This window comes from Ptychodera flava, chromosome 14 (genome assembly GCF_041260155.1).
Source record: "Ptychodera flava strain L36383 chromosome 14, AS_Pfla_20210202, whole genome shotgun sequence".
NCBI classification, from domain to species: Eukaryota; Metazoa; Hemichordata; class Enteropneusta; family Ptychoderidae; genus Ptychodera; species Ptychodera flava.
Genome location: NC_091941.1, coordinates 18,769,584 through 18,782,077, shown reverse-complemented (window position 1 = coordinate 18,782,077; position 12,494 = coordinate 18,769,584). Strand labels below are relative to the sequence as shown.

Genomic DNA, 12,494 nt, shown 5'->3' with positions numbered 1-12,494 from the left:
GCATGTATGATACTGATGGCTGGAGGTTGTCAGTGATTAAAATATGTTGACCCAATCACAATGTACATTGAGAGCAATTACAGCTGCGGTGCTGCCACATACATGATACACTCCAAAGACACAGGGCATGGCTTATATGAGAACAAAGACTGATGTAATTGAATGCTTAACACTTTGTAGAGCACTTGTATCCATAATCCCACAAGAATTGTCACTTCAGAGAATGTTTTGTCTTATGCCTAGCTGATACAAATCAAGAAATAAAAAACCCTGGAATTCATATACACAGAGGTACAAGCAAAACTTGTGGGATTTATTCATATGTTTTTTGCATACCACTATCACGTGATTTCTGTTTTGCCCTGTGTCCATCAAGCATTGTAGTGTGCACCGTTTTATCAAAAAGTTGTCCCACTGTCCATTTTGTTAAAATGAACATTGCACATGGAGGTAAAGAAGCTGTCAAGTTCAACATGGAGATGTACCGGTAACACAAATAATATGCAGACTGACCCTATCTGTTGCGTGAGTCTTGGCTGTACAATCATCAATGTATTGATGAGTTCCTTGGCCTGACTCTCTCTGTAGGCTTTCTCAGCATTCTTGTCCATGCCAAAGATATCCGGCGAGTCAGATTCCGGAAGACCCTCCACGTACATACGTACATCATCTATGGTGAAAGTGTTCGGTAATGGATGGTATATCTGTGTGTGTGAAAAAATACAAAAAAATAAAACGTAATATAGCCTGTATCTACGGTGGTGGTTTAACTGTCAGTGGAATTAGATGTAAATCAAACAGAGACTGAAGTATTTTACAAGGAGAGAGCATGGGTTCTTATTGAAACATTTGCCTAACAATGTTTTTGCCAAAGTTGTCAAAGAAACTGCAATTTGTATGAAATAGATATATGTATGTCGGATGAATATGAAATAAATAAGTAAACTGAAAAGAATTTCACACTGGTACTTTCTTGTGCTTTTGTTCGTATTTATTCAAAATTGGTGATATCGGGCCGGGTATAAGCCCGGCCAAAAAGATGATTAGATTGCATTTCAGAGAATGATACAATACCATGCTCTGCCTACTGTTTGAAAATATTTTTGAAAATGCATACATTTTCCGAGACGAAAGATACCAGGGTAGTTTTGCGGATGCAAATAGATAATCCAGTTCAGCACAGTCAGAGTATAATAATTATTGCAACCTATCTCACCTTGTTGGTAGAGTAGGTATAGTCTGGATTCAGTGCCTCCGGTGTGTAGAATTTACCCATGATGCAATGCAGCAGTCTCCTGTCCCAGGCATCTGTAACCCTGCCACCGTAGGCCACTTCACCAGTCAGGTACCTCAGCGCCTTCCAGGGTACCTCTGGGTTTTCTACTAACATCATCTTCAACATCTCGACAGAAATCTGTGAGGATATAAACAAACTCATGTTAAGGATAAAGTAGTAATGGGGACAGTGGGTTGATGTGGTGGGACGTACTGTCATCCTAGTTTTACATTAAATGAAGTAATAATTTTGGGTTTTTGAAATTTTGCCATTCTCTTTCAATACATTAGTTCATTGGTTTCTTGCTCTAGCTACTTGGAATACATAGGGTTAGGATTTAGCCTACTTTCAGTATATTTTCATCTAATGGCTGAGTGAAAAGTCCCCTATCATGTCTGATTGCATAAAACCATTGGAAAACACTCGCAGACATAAACATTACTGTAGCAGAAGATCGCCACGACACACACACTGATGTAACATACACTGTCGGCTATCACTATCAGGTAAACATACATGCAAACATGTTCTAAGAAAGACAAGTCGGAGGAAATCATGTCAATGCCATTGGGCTTTCTCGAGGTTTTCATTTGGTTAACATTCTGTAGGACATATAATGCTATATTGGATTTGACCCAGCAGACCTGATAGCAAAAGATGAGAGTCTGTTTACTAACTCTTTGAAACCAACGTATATCTCTGTTTAAAGCAAACACTTGCTGCAGTTTTCTCTAACATAAAGGTTGATATTAGCTGAACACATTACAATGTAGTAATATCCAGGTCAATCATAAATGATGCCCTTCTCATTACAATTATTTTGAAAATTCACGTTGTTGAAAAATTGTAATTTGTCGTCCTTTTTCATTTTCAACATCAAATTCAATATCACAGACATTAGACCAACCTCCAAATCAGACATTGTGAAGTCATACGGAATATTCCATCCCAGTCTTCCAAACTTCTTTCTTTCTCAGTGATGATGGCATTAAAGAAGTAGAGACCAAACAGTAGATTTTTCCACGCTGGTCCCGGTGTGTTGTCTTCCCATGCTTCCACAGATCTGCGGCTAGTCACAGCGAGATGAAGATTGGATTTCAAGCCTTTAGGGGGTTCCACTGTCATCTGAAAGGCCAGAGGAATGCAGGATTGTGCAATTTGTATATGTGTAAGCGTTAACCTTATGCTACATAAATGCTCAAATTACTAACCTGGATGATGGAATAATTTGCAGACAGATACTGGAATAATTTGACAAGACCAAAAATATGATTTGAACCTCTCATCAACAGACTTTTCATATGCCCCTATTATTTTCAAAGGGATAGATGAACCCATGTACATTACACTTTACATGGCAAGTGTAATTGCCTATAGTCAAGTCCTTCAAGCTATATATGCCAAACTGTGAGAACTCATTAAAATATGCAAATTATAAATTAGTTGATGCGAAAAATACACACTTTTTTTCACTACTATTTTATAATTTTATTATCAATATAACATCACTGACTTAGGTCAAATCCCTCCTGTAATCACTAATTTTGAAAAGTTCATTAAATATACAAATTACCAATCAGCTGACATAGCAACTTTCATCAGCGTTGGTTAAGTCCTTTTAGTTTAATGTCCCTATTTTGGAATGTTCTCTAAAATGCAAATTATCAATTGGGTGATGAGAAAATGCAAAATTTCTTTCACAGATACAATATCATTATCTCATCAACATTGACAGCAAGTTTTATAAACTTTGATAAAGTCTTTCCAGTCTCATGTTCCTGATTGGGAGGGGAGGGGGGAGTTGGGGGTTGTTAAGTATGCAAATTAACAATAAATAAGCTGAAGTGAAAATGCTAAATAACTTCCAAGGATGTTATATCCTAGTATCATAAATGTACATAGCAAGTTCCATCAACTTTAGTCACATCCATCCAGATATATATCCCTTATTATGAAAGTTCATTTAATATGCAAATTAACATTTAACTTTTGTGTCACCCCTCAAAATCTCTCGTGGTTGATATATCACAGTGTGATCAACATTTATAGTAAATCTCATCAAATTTTGTGCCGCCTTCTAAATGTAGATCAATTTTTACCTAAAATCATTAATTATGCAAATAAGCATAACATCTAATCAGTTCTTGCCATCTGACAACTAAAACTGTGTATAAAATTTGATTGAAATCCATCCAGCCATTCATGAGATATCATGTAAACAGACAGCCAGACAGACACACAGACATACAGACAGACATCAGTATGACACTAGCTTGCTTGTGTGAACGCGTGAGCTATAATGGGAGGGCGAAAGCATTTTGATCAAACTGAGATATTGGAACTTGACATGCTTATTTACCAACATTTCTCATGTCCATAACGTCTACCCCTTGACAATAAGCACAACTGAAAGCAACATTTATTTGATTATTCCAAGACCCAGAGTCCTGTTCATATGACCATAAACCATCACGATCTTCTACCTACCTTGAAGCCACTCTGTAAAATGGAGACTGGAAAGCATGGGTCAGGCTTTGAACTGAGCCACAATCTGAACTGAGGATCCAAGTCATAATTGGGTTTGGAGAAACTACAAGTGAAAAAATACAGATATATTGACTGAGTTGACAGGAAGATTTTCTATGAGGCAAGTTCAATGGGGCTATGATTACTATACCTATGACTGCAAATATTCAAGTCAAGTTCAATAGAGTCTGTGGTTCATGAAATACACAGTAAGGTGATTGCACGAGAATTCAAGAACAAGGGTTTGTTGAGATTTTAAAATAATGAGAGTATATCATGAAGAATTACAATCTTATTGACACCAATCTCACTGGTTATTGTATTTACAAACTAACATATCTCAAGTCAATCAAAATTTGTCCAAAAATAATGACATATTTAACATAGATATTATATTCCTATTGACATCTATTCCAGTACAAGTAGTAATGTAAGACTGCACTATTCACATACCCGTCCACTATAGCTTGGAGTCTGGGCATGAAAGAAGCTGCCAAGTGACAATTCTGAAGGAATACCCATCTTCCTTTCAATATCTGTGCCTTGGAGATGAGTTCCTCAGCCTTGGGGCCCTGCCCTCGACCCAGTGATATCATGTCAACGTGTAGTGTACTACCCCGCGTCTCCTTGGCAAATCGCATCAGATCAGCCGTAGGGTCAACACCTGTGATGAGGAAAGTCGATTAAACCACTGCCGATATAATAATATTTCAAAATACTCACTAATAATATGAACAATGAGAAACAAATAATGAAGAAGTCATCGCTGATGACACAGTCCCCACTTGTTAATGGGTACTTTGATTACAGGTCCTCAGAGAGGATAGAGTCCTCTTCATTAGATCTGTGATAAAATACTTTTGAATAAATTCGCTTGATACATGTCTGAGTTGTAGTTCAGGACATGAAAATATTGTAATAAAATGGTCACATGGTGGCCATATTGGATCGAATCACAGAATAAATCAATGTGCATATGTATGACATAGGTCAATGTCCTTGTACCAACTTTGATTAAAATCGGTTGAAATATGCCTGAGTTATGGCTTTGTACATGAAAAAATCATAAAATGGCCGCACAGCAGCCATATTGGATCGTATCACAAAACAAATTAACGTGCATATGTATGACATTGGTCAATCTCCTTGTACCAACTTTGAATAAATTTGCTTGATACATGTCTGAGTTATGGTTCTGGACATGAAAAAACGTAATAAAATGGCCACACGGCGGCCATATTGGATTGTATCACAAAACAAGTCAATGTGCATGTGTATGACATAGGTTGATGTCCTTGTACCAAATTTGAATAAAATTGGTTGAGATATGCCTGAGTTATGGCTCTGCAGTACATGAAAAAAATCGTAACAAAATGGCCGCACGGCGACCATATTGGATCGTATCACAAAACAAATTGATGTGCATAGCTATGACATTGGTCAATGTCCTTGTATCAACTTTGAATAAAATCTGTAGAAACATGCCTGAGTAATGGCTCTGTACATGAAAAAATCGTAATAAAATGGCCGCCTGGCAGCCATATTGGATTGTATCACAAAACAAATTGACGTGCATATGTATGACATAAGTCCATGTCCTTGTACCAATTTTGAATAAAATCATTTGAGATATGCCTGAGTTATGGCTCTGTACACGAAAAAATCGTAACAAAACGGCCGCACAGCGGCCATATTGGATCGTATCACAAAAGAATTCATGTGCATATCTATGACATTGGTCAATGTCCTTGTACCAACTTTGAATAAATTTGCTTGATACCTGTCTGAGTTATGGTTCTGGACATGAAAAAACGTAATAAAATGGCCACACGGCGGCCATATTGGATTGTATCACAAAACAAGTCAATGTGCATGTGTATGACATAGGTCGATGTCCTTGTACCAAGTTTGAATAAAATTGGTTGAGATATGCCTGAGTTATGGCTCTGTACATGAAAAAATCGTAACAAAATGGCCGCACGGCGGCCATATTGGATCGTATCACAAAACAAATTGATGTGCATAGCTATGACATTGGTCAATGTCCTTGTATCAACTTTGAATAAAATCTGTAGAAACATGCCTGAGTAATGGCTCTGTACATGAAAAAATCGTAATAAAATGACCGCCTGGCAGCCATATTGGATCGTATCACAAAACAAATCGACGTGCATCTGTATGACATATGAAGTAATCCTTGTACCAAGTTTGAATGAAATCGCTTCAGGCATCTCTGAGATATCTGCGTGAACGGACGGACGGACGGACGGACGGACGCATGGACGCACACACGCACGGACATGACCAAACCTATAAGTCTCCCCGGACGTTGGTCCGTGGGACTAAATAATGAAGAATTATGGTACTTTGTGATTACATGCTGTTTGCATAGTTTGTGCTACTTCAGGTCTGAAACTCTGTTGAGAGTTCTCTTTTTATTTTGCTTGCAATAAGTTCAATAGTGACCTAAATTGATTGCTAACAGCGAAAGCAGAGTTTGCGTATACCCATAAAGACACCTAGTATCATTATATTCAGTTTACAATTCCCCCTGCTTCAAATGTAAACATCATTTTTTTCAGTGCCTTGGTAATTTTATATCTTAATATCAATATACAATAAAACTCAAAAAACATCATTCACATATGAATGTATGAATGCAGTCGAAACATCCTTCAACTAAAGGATGTGAGGAAAAATTTTCTCTTCAATTATCATATTTTTTTAGAGTGCAAGCAATATTAGTGTAAAACCCATCTTTAATTTCTAACTGGGACAAAGCTAACATTAATGTGAATCTGAATCTTAATTCAGGCTAATGCTTGAAATCAAGTTTTCAATATGAATCTGAATCATAAATTAGCATCATCTTAGCAGCATCATTTGCAAATATGTGTTTTGTTCAGTGAATACCTGGTGAGAGTAGGAATATCAGTGGATGCTTGGCACTGGATTCCGCAAAGATCTCCTTCAGATCAAAGCTTCCAGACGACAGGAAGCTGCTGCCCATCTGTTCCTCCACAAACTGTCTCACTGCTGAAGTTAGCTGCTCTGGTCTCAGTATCTTGATCAGTAAGACTCTCTGAAAGGGGCCAAGGTTTTCCCACTTGAAGATGCCTATCTTGCCTGATTCAGATGAAGTCTCCACTTTGGTGAACAAGAATACGATCGGGCATTAATTTTTCAAAAGCAGTCAGATCCAGCTTTCTTGGCTGATGAAATTATGTTTGAATACAAATGTTCAAAATATTACTCGAAAATCACAGGAATGATGGTGTAGCCATAAAAACACATGTAACTGTTAATCTGTGTGACTATAAGACTGGTCATATATGTCCATAGACACTAACAAATGTCACTAGCTCACTATTTTTTTGTGAAACTTTCCTTGAACTTTTTCAATGTATCAATGTAAGTTCAAGCAAGTGTAATTTTTCTCAGGACAATACCAATATAAGAATAATTTGTGAAGCTGTAAAAATATCATTCACAAGTTGTTACGGCTACAATAAGATACTTTTGTAGTCATTTGTACACCATAATTTATGATCAGTCGGCAATTAGTATGCAACTTAAAAATTTGTATCACTTTTTACGAACAAAGCAGCTTTTTGGGTCTTTTGTATATGTCCATGCAGTCAATCATATGATTTTGCAAAAACTTTACTATGGTGAGGGCGCCACAGAAATCTGCAATACTTTACCTGTGTGTCCGTCTGGAGGTTCATATTTGGTACTCAACACTCGGTACGCGTTCTCTGACTTGACGAATGTATTCCACTGTTCTTTGTTCTGTAGGATGTACATACACAGTCCCTTCAGCGGTTCCACTGCAGCTGACAGATACTGACACTGCTTCCATGCCGCTTCCGGAATCCACTTTGGCGGCGTGGATTTCACCGAGACGCCGGTGGCGGTGGTGCGTATGGAAGATGCTGAGGACTTCCTAGAGCTGGAGGCACTGGTGACTCCAACCGAAGCCTCAAGCCTCTCCATTGCAGTCAGACCTGGAATGATGAGAGAAAAGAATGGTGAATATGACGCAGGAAAGAAATATACATTGTAAATGTACTAGACCCTGTCTACACCATTGCTCTATGGTTCAATGTTAAGATTTTCAATTATGTGTTGGACCTTAAACATTGAACTGCAGATGAACTTGTTGAACACTGCATAATACTTATTGTAAGTTCTTTAAATTTTGGTGTTTTACTTTCACTATTGTATGTGTGCGTTCCTACAATAACATGTTTTTTTTCATCAGCCCATTTTCATACCATTTCCCTCTATTATTGGGCCATCCACCTGATTCTAAAAGGTAAGATTATTCATCATGATTCTGATGTTATCTCATAGATTATTGTCTGTATTAACATGAAAGTTGACAGAGTCGCAGTACAATTGCAATTGCCTCACCATCATGCTTGGCCTCTGTTTCAGTATCCATCATACTGGCAAAGACATGGCCATGAAGGAATCCCTGCCACTCTGTGTCCGTGATGACGCCGAGTTCATGGGTCTGGCTGTTAGTGTTGCTGTTTGACCTCATGATGCTGGTACACATCATGAATGAGAAGGCCAGCTGGTGGGTGGCAAACAGACCCTTGGACACAACCCTGCAAATAACCGGAACCATTCACAGTCAGTAATGAGTGTGAAAGTGGAATCCCCAAGAATCTACATCCAGAGGTACTAGGTACTTAACATATGTTATTCAATGAAAAGTTTTCTATACTATTTTTCTTATGAACACAGCCTTGACATTTTTTTACTAATTTAGTTAAAAAAATTTTTTTTTTCAGTTTCTAGATCTGTTGCTGTGAGCAGAGGCAAATTGCTGCGGTTGACTGTGTTTATTTTGAGGTCTCATAAGGACCACAATTTCAAGACCTGCACCATAAGCATAAACTTAAATACTGTATGTGTGATGCATTGTTTTAAAAAACACATAACTCCTCTTCAGTCTTCCACCTTCAATTTTTGCCTGTCTAGTACGTATGTATAGGAAAGTATAATCATGTTTGACATGTACAAGGCAAATTACAACTTTTAAGCATCTGTGTTCAGTTTAATGTCAGTTACATTCTACTAGCTCAATAGTCTAAAGGCAAGACTTTAACATACTTGTAAATACTCTCAGTCAGGTTGTTAATCATTTTCTTGAGGTGAGTGTAGAAGTCCTTGCCAGACTGTGGTCTGGTGATCGATGCCGCCGTTGATGGTGTGGAACTCCGACTCGCACTGTCCGGACTGTTCCTGCTCGGCGGACGGATCCGGCCACTCATCCTTCTGCCAGACGCGGGTCTGGTACTCGGCGTTGGTGACAACACATCAATGCACGTACTGAACATCCCTTGGAACCATGGCAACGAGAACTGATACATGACATCTATGTAGGCCAGGTCGGCCAGAACAAAGTAAAGCACCGCCCCTCTAGTGGCAACCTGTTGGCATGGCAATTTTACATCACAAGTTAATTTCAAATGGTTGGAGATTTTGAAAATACTTTACATCATGAACTTTTGTTTGTTGGTATTTCATTATGTTCAGAATAGATTAAAAACATACTTGTTTCTCTAGAACAGTGAATATGATATTGCAGTCAAGTAAAATAATTATGTACAAAGGTGAAGTAGTATAATATGGACTGATGACTACATCTCTACCAAACTATGTTTTGACCATTTGGTACGTATTGCACGGTAGCATTCTCTCTCCTTCCATTTCACTTTCAGAAAATCATAAATTTCACTGTACTTCAGCTGTAAAATTCCACTATCATGATGAATAACAATAAACTATTCCCATCTATATGACCTACACATTCATCATGAAAGTTGTTTTTTATTGTGACAAGATCATGGTCAGTGGCTGTCTAAACATTATTTCAGGCAACAATGTATTTTGGCACAGCCTCATTCAGCTGTAATTGATGTACTTACAGGTAGATATTTCTGCCTGGCTACTTCAATTTTCTTTTGAGTTTCTTCTGACTCGACCACACGTTTAAGGATCTCTTCGGACATCTTTTTGCTGTTTTGCAGCGTTTCAACCAAGTCCTGGTCATCGAGGATGTGTCCTGAGATGACAGTGAAAGAAATGGGAAGAGATTCATGTCAATGGAGTAGCAATTTAAGATGCATTGTGATGAAAAAAATGTATGTAAGCAATAGTTCTGCTCCGGAATAAAAAAGGGCGTGTAGTGTGCTACAGACTTAGTATGCATAAGAAATAATGTGATGGTGGTATGAACATACCAACCTGTGCAAATATGGAAATACACATATTCCTATGCATTTGTGCACATTTGTGCATGGTGTGTGGTTTTGTTTGTACCATAGTCCCTTGGGCTTTGTTTGTATCATTGGTCCATTTGAATTCTGGGTTTAACCCAATACATATATGCATTCATGTTATCTTATCCCAAAATTTGGAGTAAAAATTTTGTTTTCTGTAACAAAGTTGTATCTCTGTAGAAGAAATGCCATGAAAGTCTCACTACCAATGAATGCTGCATTGAGATTTGCTACTGGATTCCTCTTTTCATACATAAATAAATGAATGAATTTCTGGTCTGAGTCTGTTTACCTTCTGATTTTTGCAGCAGACTCAGTGATTTATCTTCCAATTCTCTGAGCTGAGTCACATCTCTTGCTATACTTTCCAGTAGCTCGCTACGTTGCTGTTCCAATGCTGGCCTCTCCTGTAACACGAGGAAAATCCAATATGTCATAGTCTGCAATATTTTCTCAAAATAATTTTGCAATTTAAAAAAAAAGTGGTTTACACTAAAAGACTTTGTACAGTTGAGATATACAAAGCTATGAGCGAGAAACTGATGGATGACATCACAAGAACGTCTATATGTCTTATCTTAACATGACAGATGGTTTTCAACACTGGTATCTCTAAAATATATTTTTGTTACAAAGAAATAACTGTACTTCGGTACATGTGGTAGGAATATACTTGCACTGCACTGACAAACTCAAACTGATTATGTTACAGCAGTTGCTCACCTGTTTCACCACAAATGACAGTAGCTGGTCCTGCAGACCTTCAAAAGTGACTGTGAAATTGATGATGGTGACTTGAATGCATACAGCTGGCAGGTAGTGAGGATTTGGCATGTTGGAAGTCATGTACAGCCTATAAAAAATGTATTATAGAATAATTCATTCAGCTCCTATGTCAGACAAAATTTGCTCTGAGTGGCTAGTTAAAGTATAGGGTTTTCATCATTGGCAAGAGCACATTCTGAAAAAACAGAAATCTTGAAATCACCTACTTACTTGAAATGTTCATTGTACTCAATCTCAGTGTCTCCAATCTTGATGACATCCTGACCACCTCGGTGTATGAGCTCCTTGGAGAGTATGGGTTTCAGAGCTGGGTCTAGATTCTCTGTGACGTTCTGTAACAGGACAGGCTCACCAACCCTGATGGCTCTCTCCATGGTTCGCATGTAGTTGGGATCATCTGCCTGCACCACCTTCAACTCGTCACCTTCCATTTCCGTTATCCAGCTGTCAATGTATTTGTTCTTGTTGCATGAGAATCACAGAACATGGCTAATGCATATATTTTATGTCAAATCCTCTGTGCTGGTGACTGTGTGTAACGAACTCTACATAATATTTGGTCTCTTGTATAAAGAGGCCAGGCTGCATCATCAAAATTAGTAGCAGGTTAAAAATGCAGTGCCAGTACTGTTTTTTATGAAAAAAAACAATATTGCAAAAAAAGAAGATATACATTGCATACTAAAGTGTTGAGGCCACTTACTTGACAGCTTGTCCCTGTGGATCTATCATCAATGGCCAGTGATGGCCTTTCTTGACAAAGACAGCGTTCTCTGTGGAGTGGTTGTCCTGCGGTAACCCTTCACTCTGCCATCTTCTCACCTGATGGAGTGGATGCAAAATGTCAAAGTCAGTATCTGCTACATGGAGCAAAAATAAGTTGTTTTTCAGCTCTCACAAACGCTTTACACTGTTTGTCTTTCTTGGTTTAAAAGGTTGTAAATTTCTTGTGATATTTGAAAGGGTGACTTGAAATCCTAGGCTTCGATCCGTGCTCTGTCGTATCTATTTTCTCTGTCACGCAATGTCCTGATGGCGACACATTTACCTTTTCAAATATGTGACTGAGATAAAACTGCATTCTGCTTAAAAATCTGATGGCATTTTCCCCTTAAAGAAATCTAAGACACATGAAATGTTACGGATCGTACACACAATATATACACCCACTATCAACTTACAGTGTTGGGGTCCACCATAGCCTTGATAATGGTGTAACCTTCCGAGACAGGTATTCGACTCAGGTGGCACCACTCAACCCATCTGGCTACCATGTCCCGCCTGTAGGGGGCGGTAAACGGTCCCAGGTAGGCAATACTACCTGCTGATACCAGCGTGTCTCCAACAATACCTTCTAACTTTCCTTCTAGCTCCTCCATGGAGTCTGCCCATCGTATCTATTCATGGGTAATGAGATGATAGTGATAAATTAGCAGGTCTGTGATTAAAATATAAGTTTCAAGGTCACTATAAAGATTGGATCAGAAGAGGCACAATTACTTCTTTGTGGTAAGTTTGCCTGTAAGAATACACATTCTTACAAAAATTTGTGTAACATGCATGTAACAATTTTGCATTTGAAATCAGAATTATTTTTTCATGAAATTGAT

At 38.2% G+C, this 12,494-nt stretch overlaps 1 protein-coding gene across 1 annotated transcript in view; it reads right to left on the bottom strand.

Annotated features, from left to right (window-relative positions):
* The window catches only part of LOC139149628 (dynein axonemal heavy chain 6-like), a 90,638-nt gene that overhangs the window by 15,959 nt on the left and 62,185 nt on the right, over positions 1–12,494 (bottom strand). The window contains 16 exon segments of the mRNA XM_070721464.1: positions 514–704; positions 1,217–1,414; positions 2,184–2,249; positions 2,252–2,401; positions 3,764–3,866; positions 4,256–4,466; positions 6,716–6,949; positions 7,507–7,809; positions 8,219–8,418; positions 8,927–9,246; positions 9,745–9,881; positions 10,391–10,505; positions 10,822–10,951; positions 11,095–11,328; positions 11,588–11,706; positions 12,066–12,281. Coding sequence (XP_070577565.1) covers positions 514–704; positions 1,217–1,414; positions 2,184–2,249; positions 2,252–2,401; positions 3,764–3,866; positions 4,256–4,466; positions 6,716–6,949; positions 7,507–7,809; positions 8,219–8,418; positions 8,927–9,246; positions 9,745–9,881; positions 10,391–10,505; positions 10,822–10,951; positions 11,095–11,328; positions 11,588–11,706; positions 12,066–12,281 — 2,927 coding nt within the window.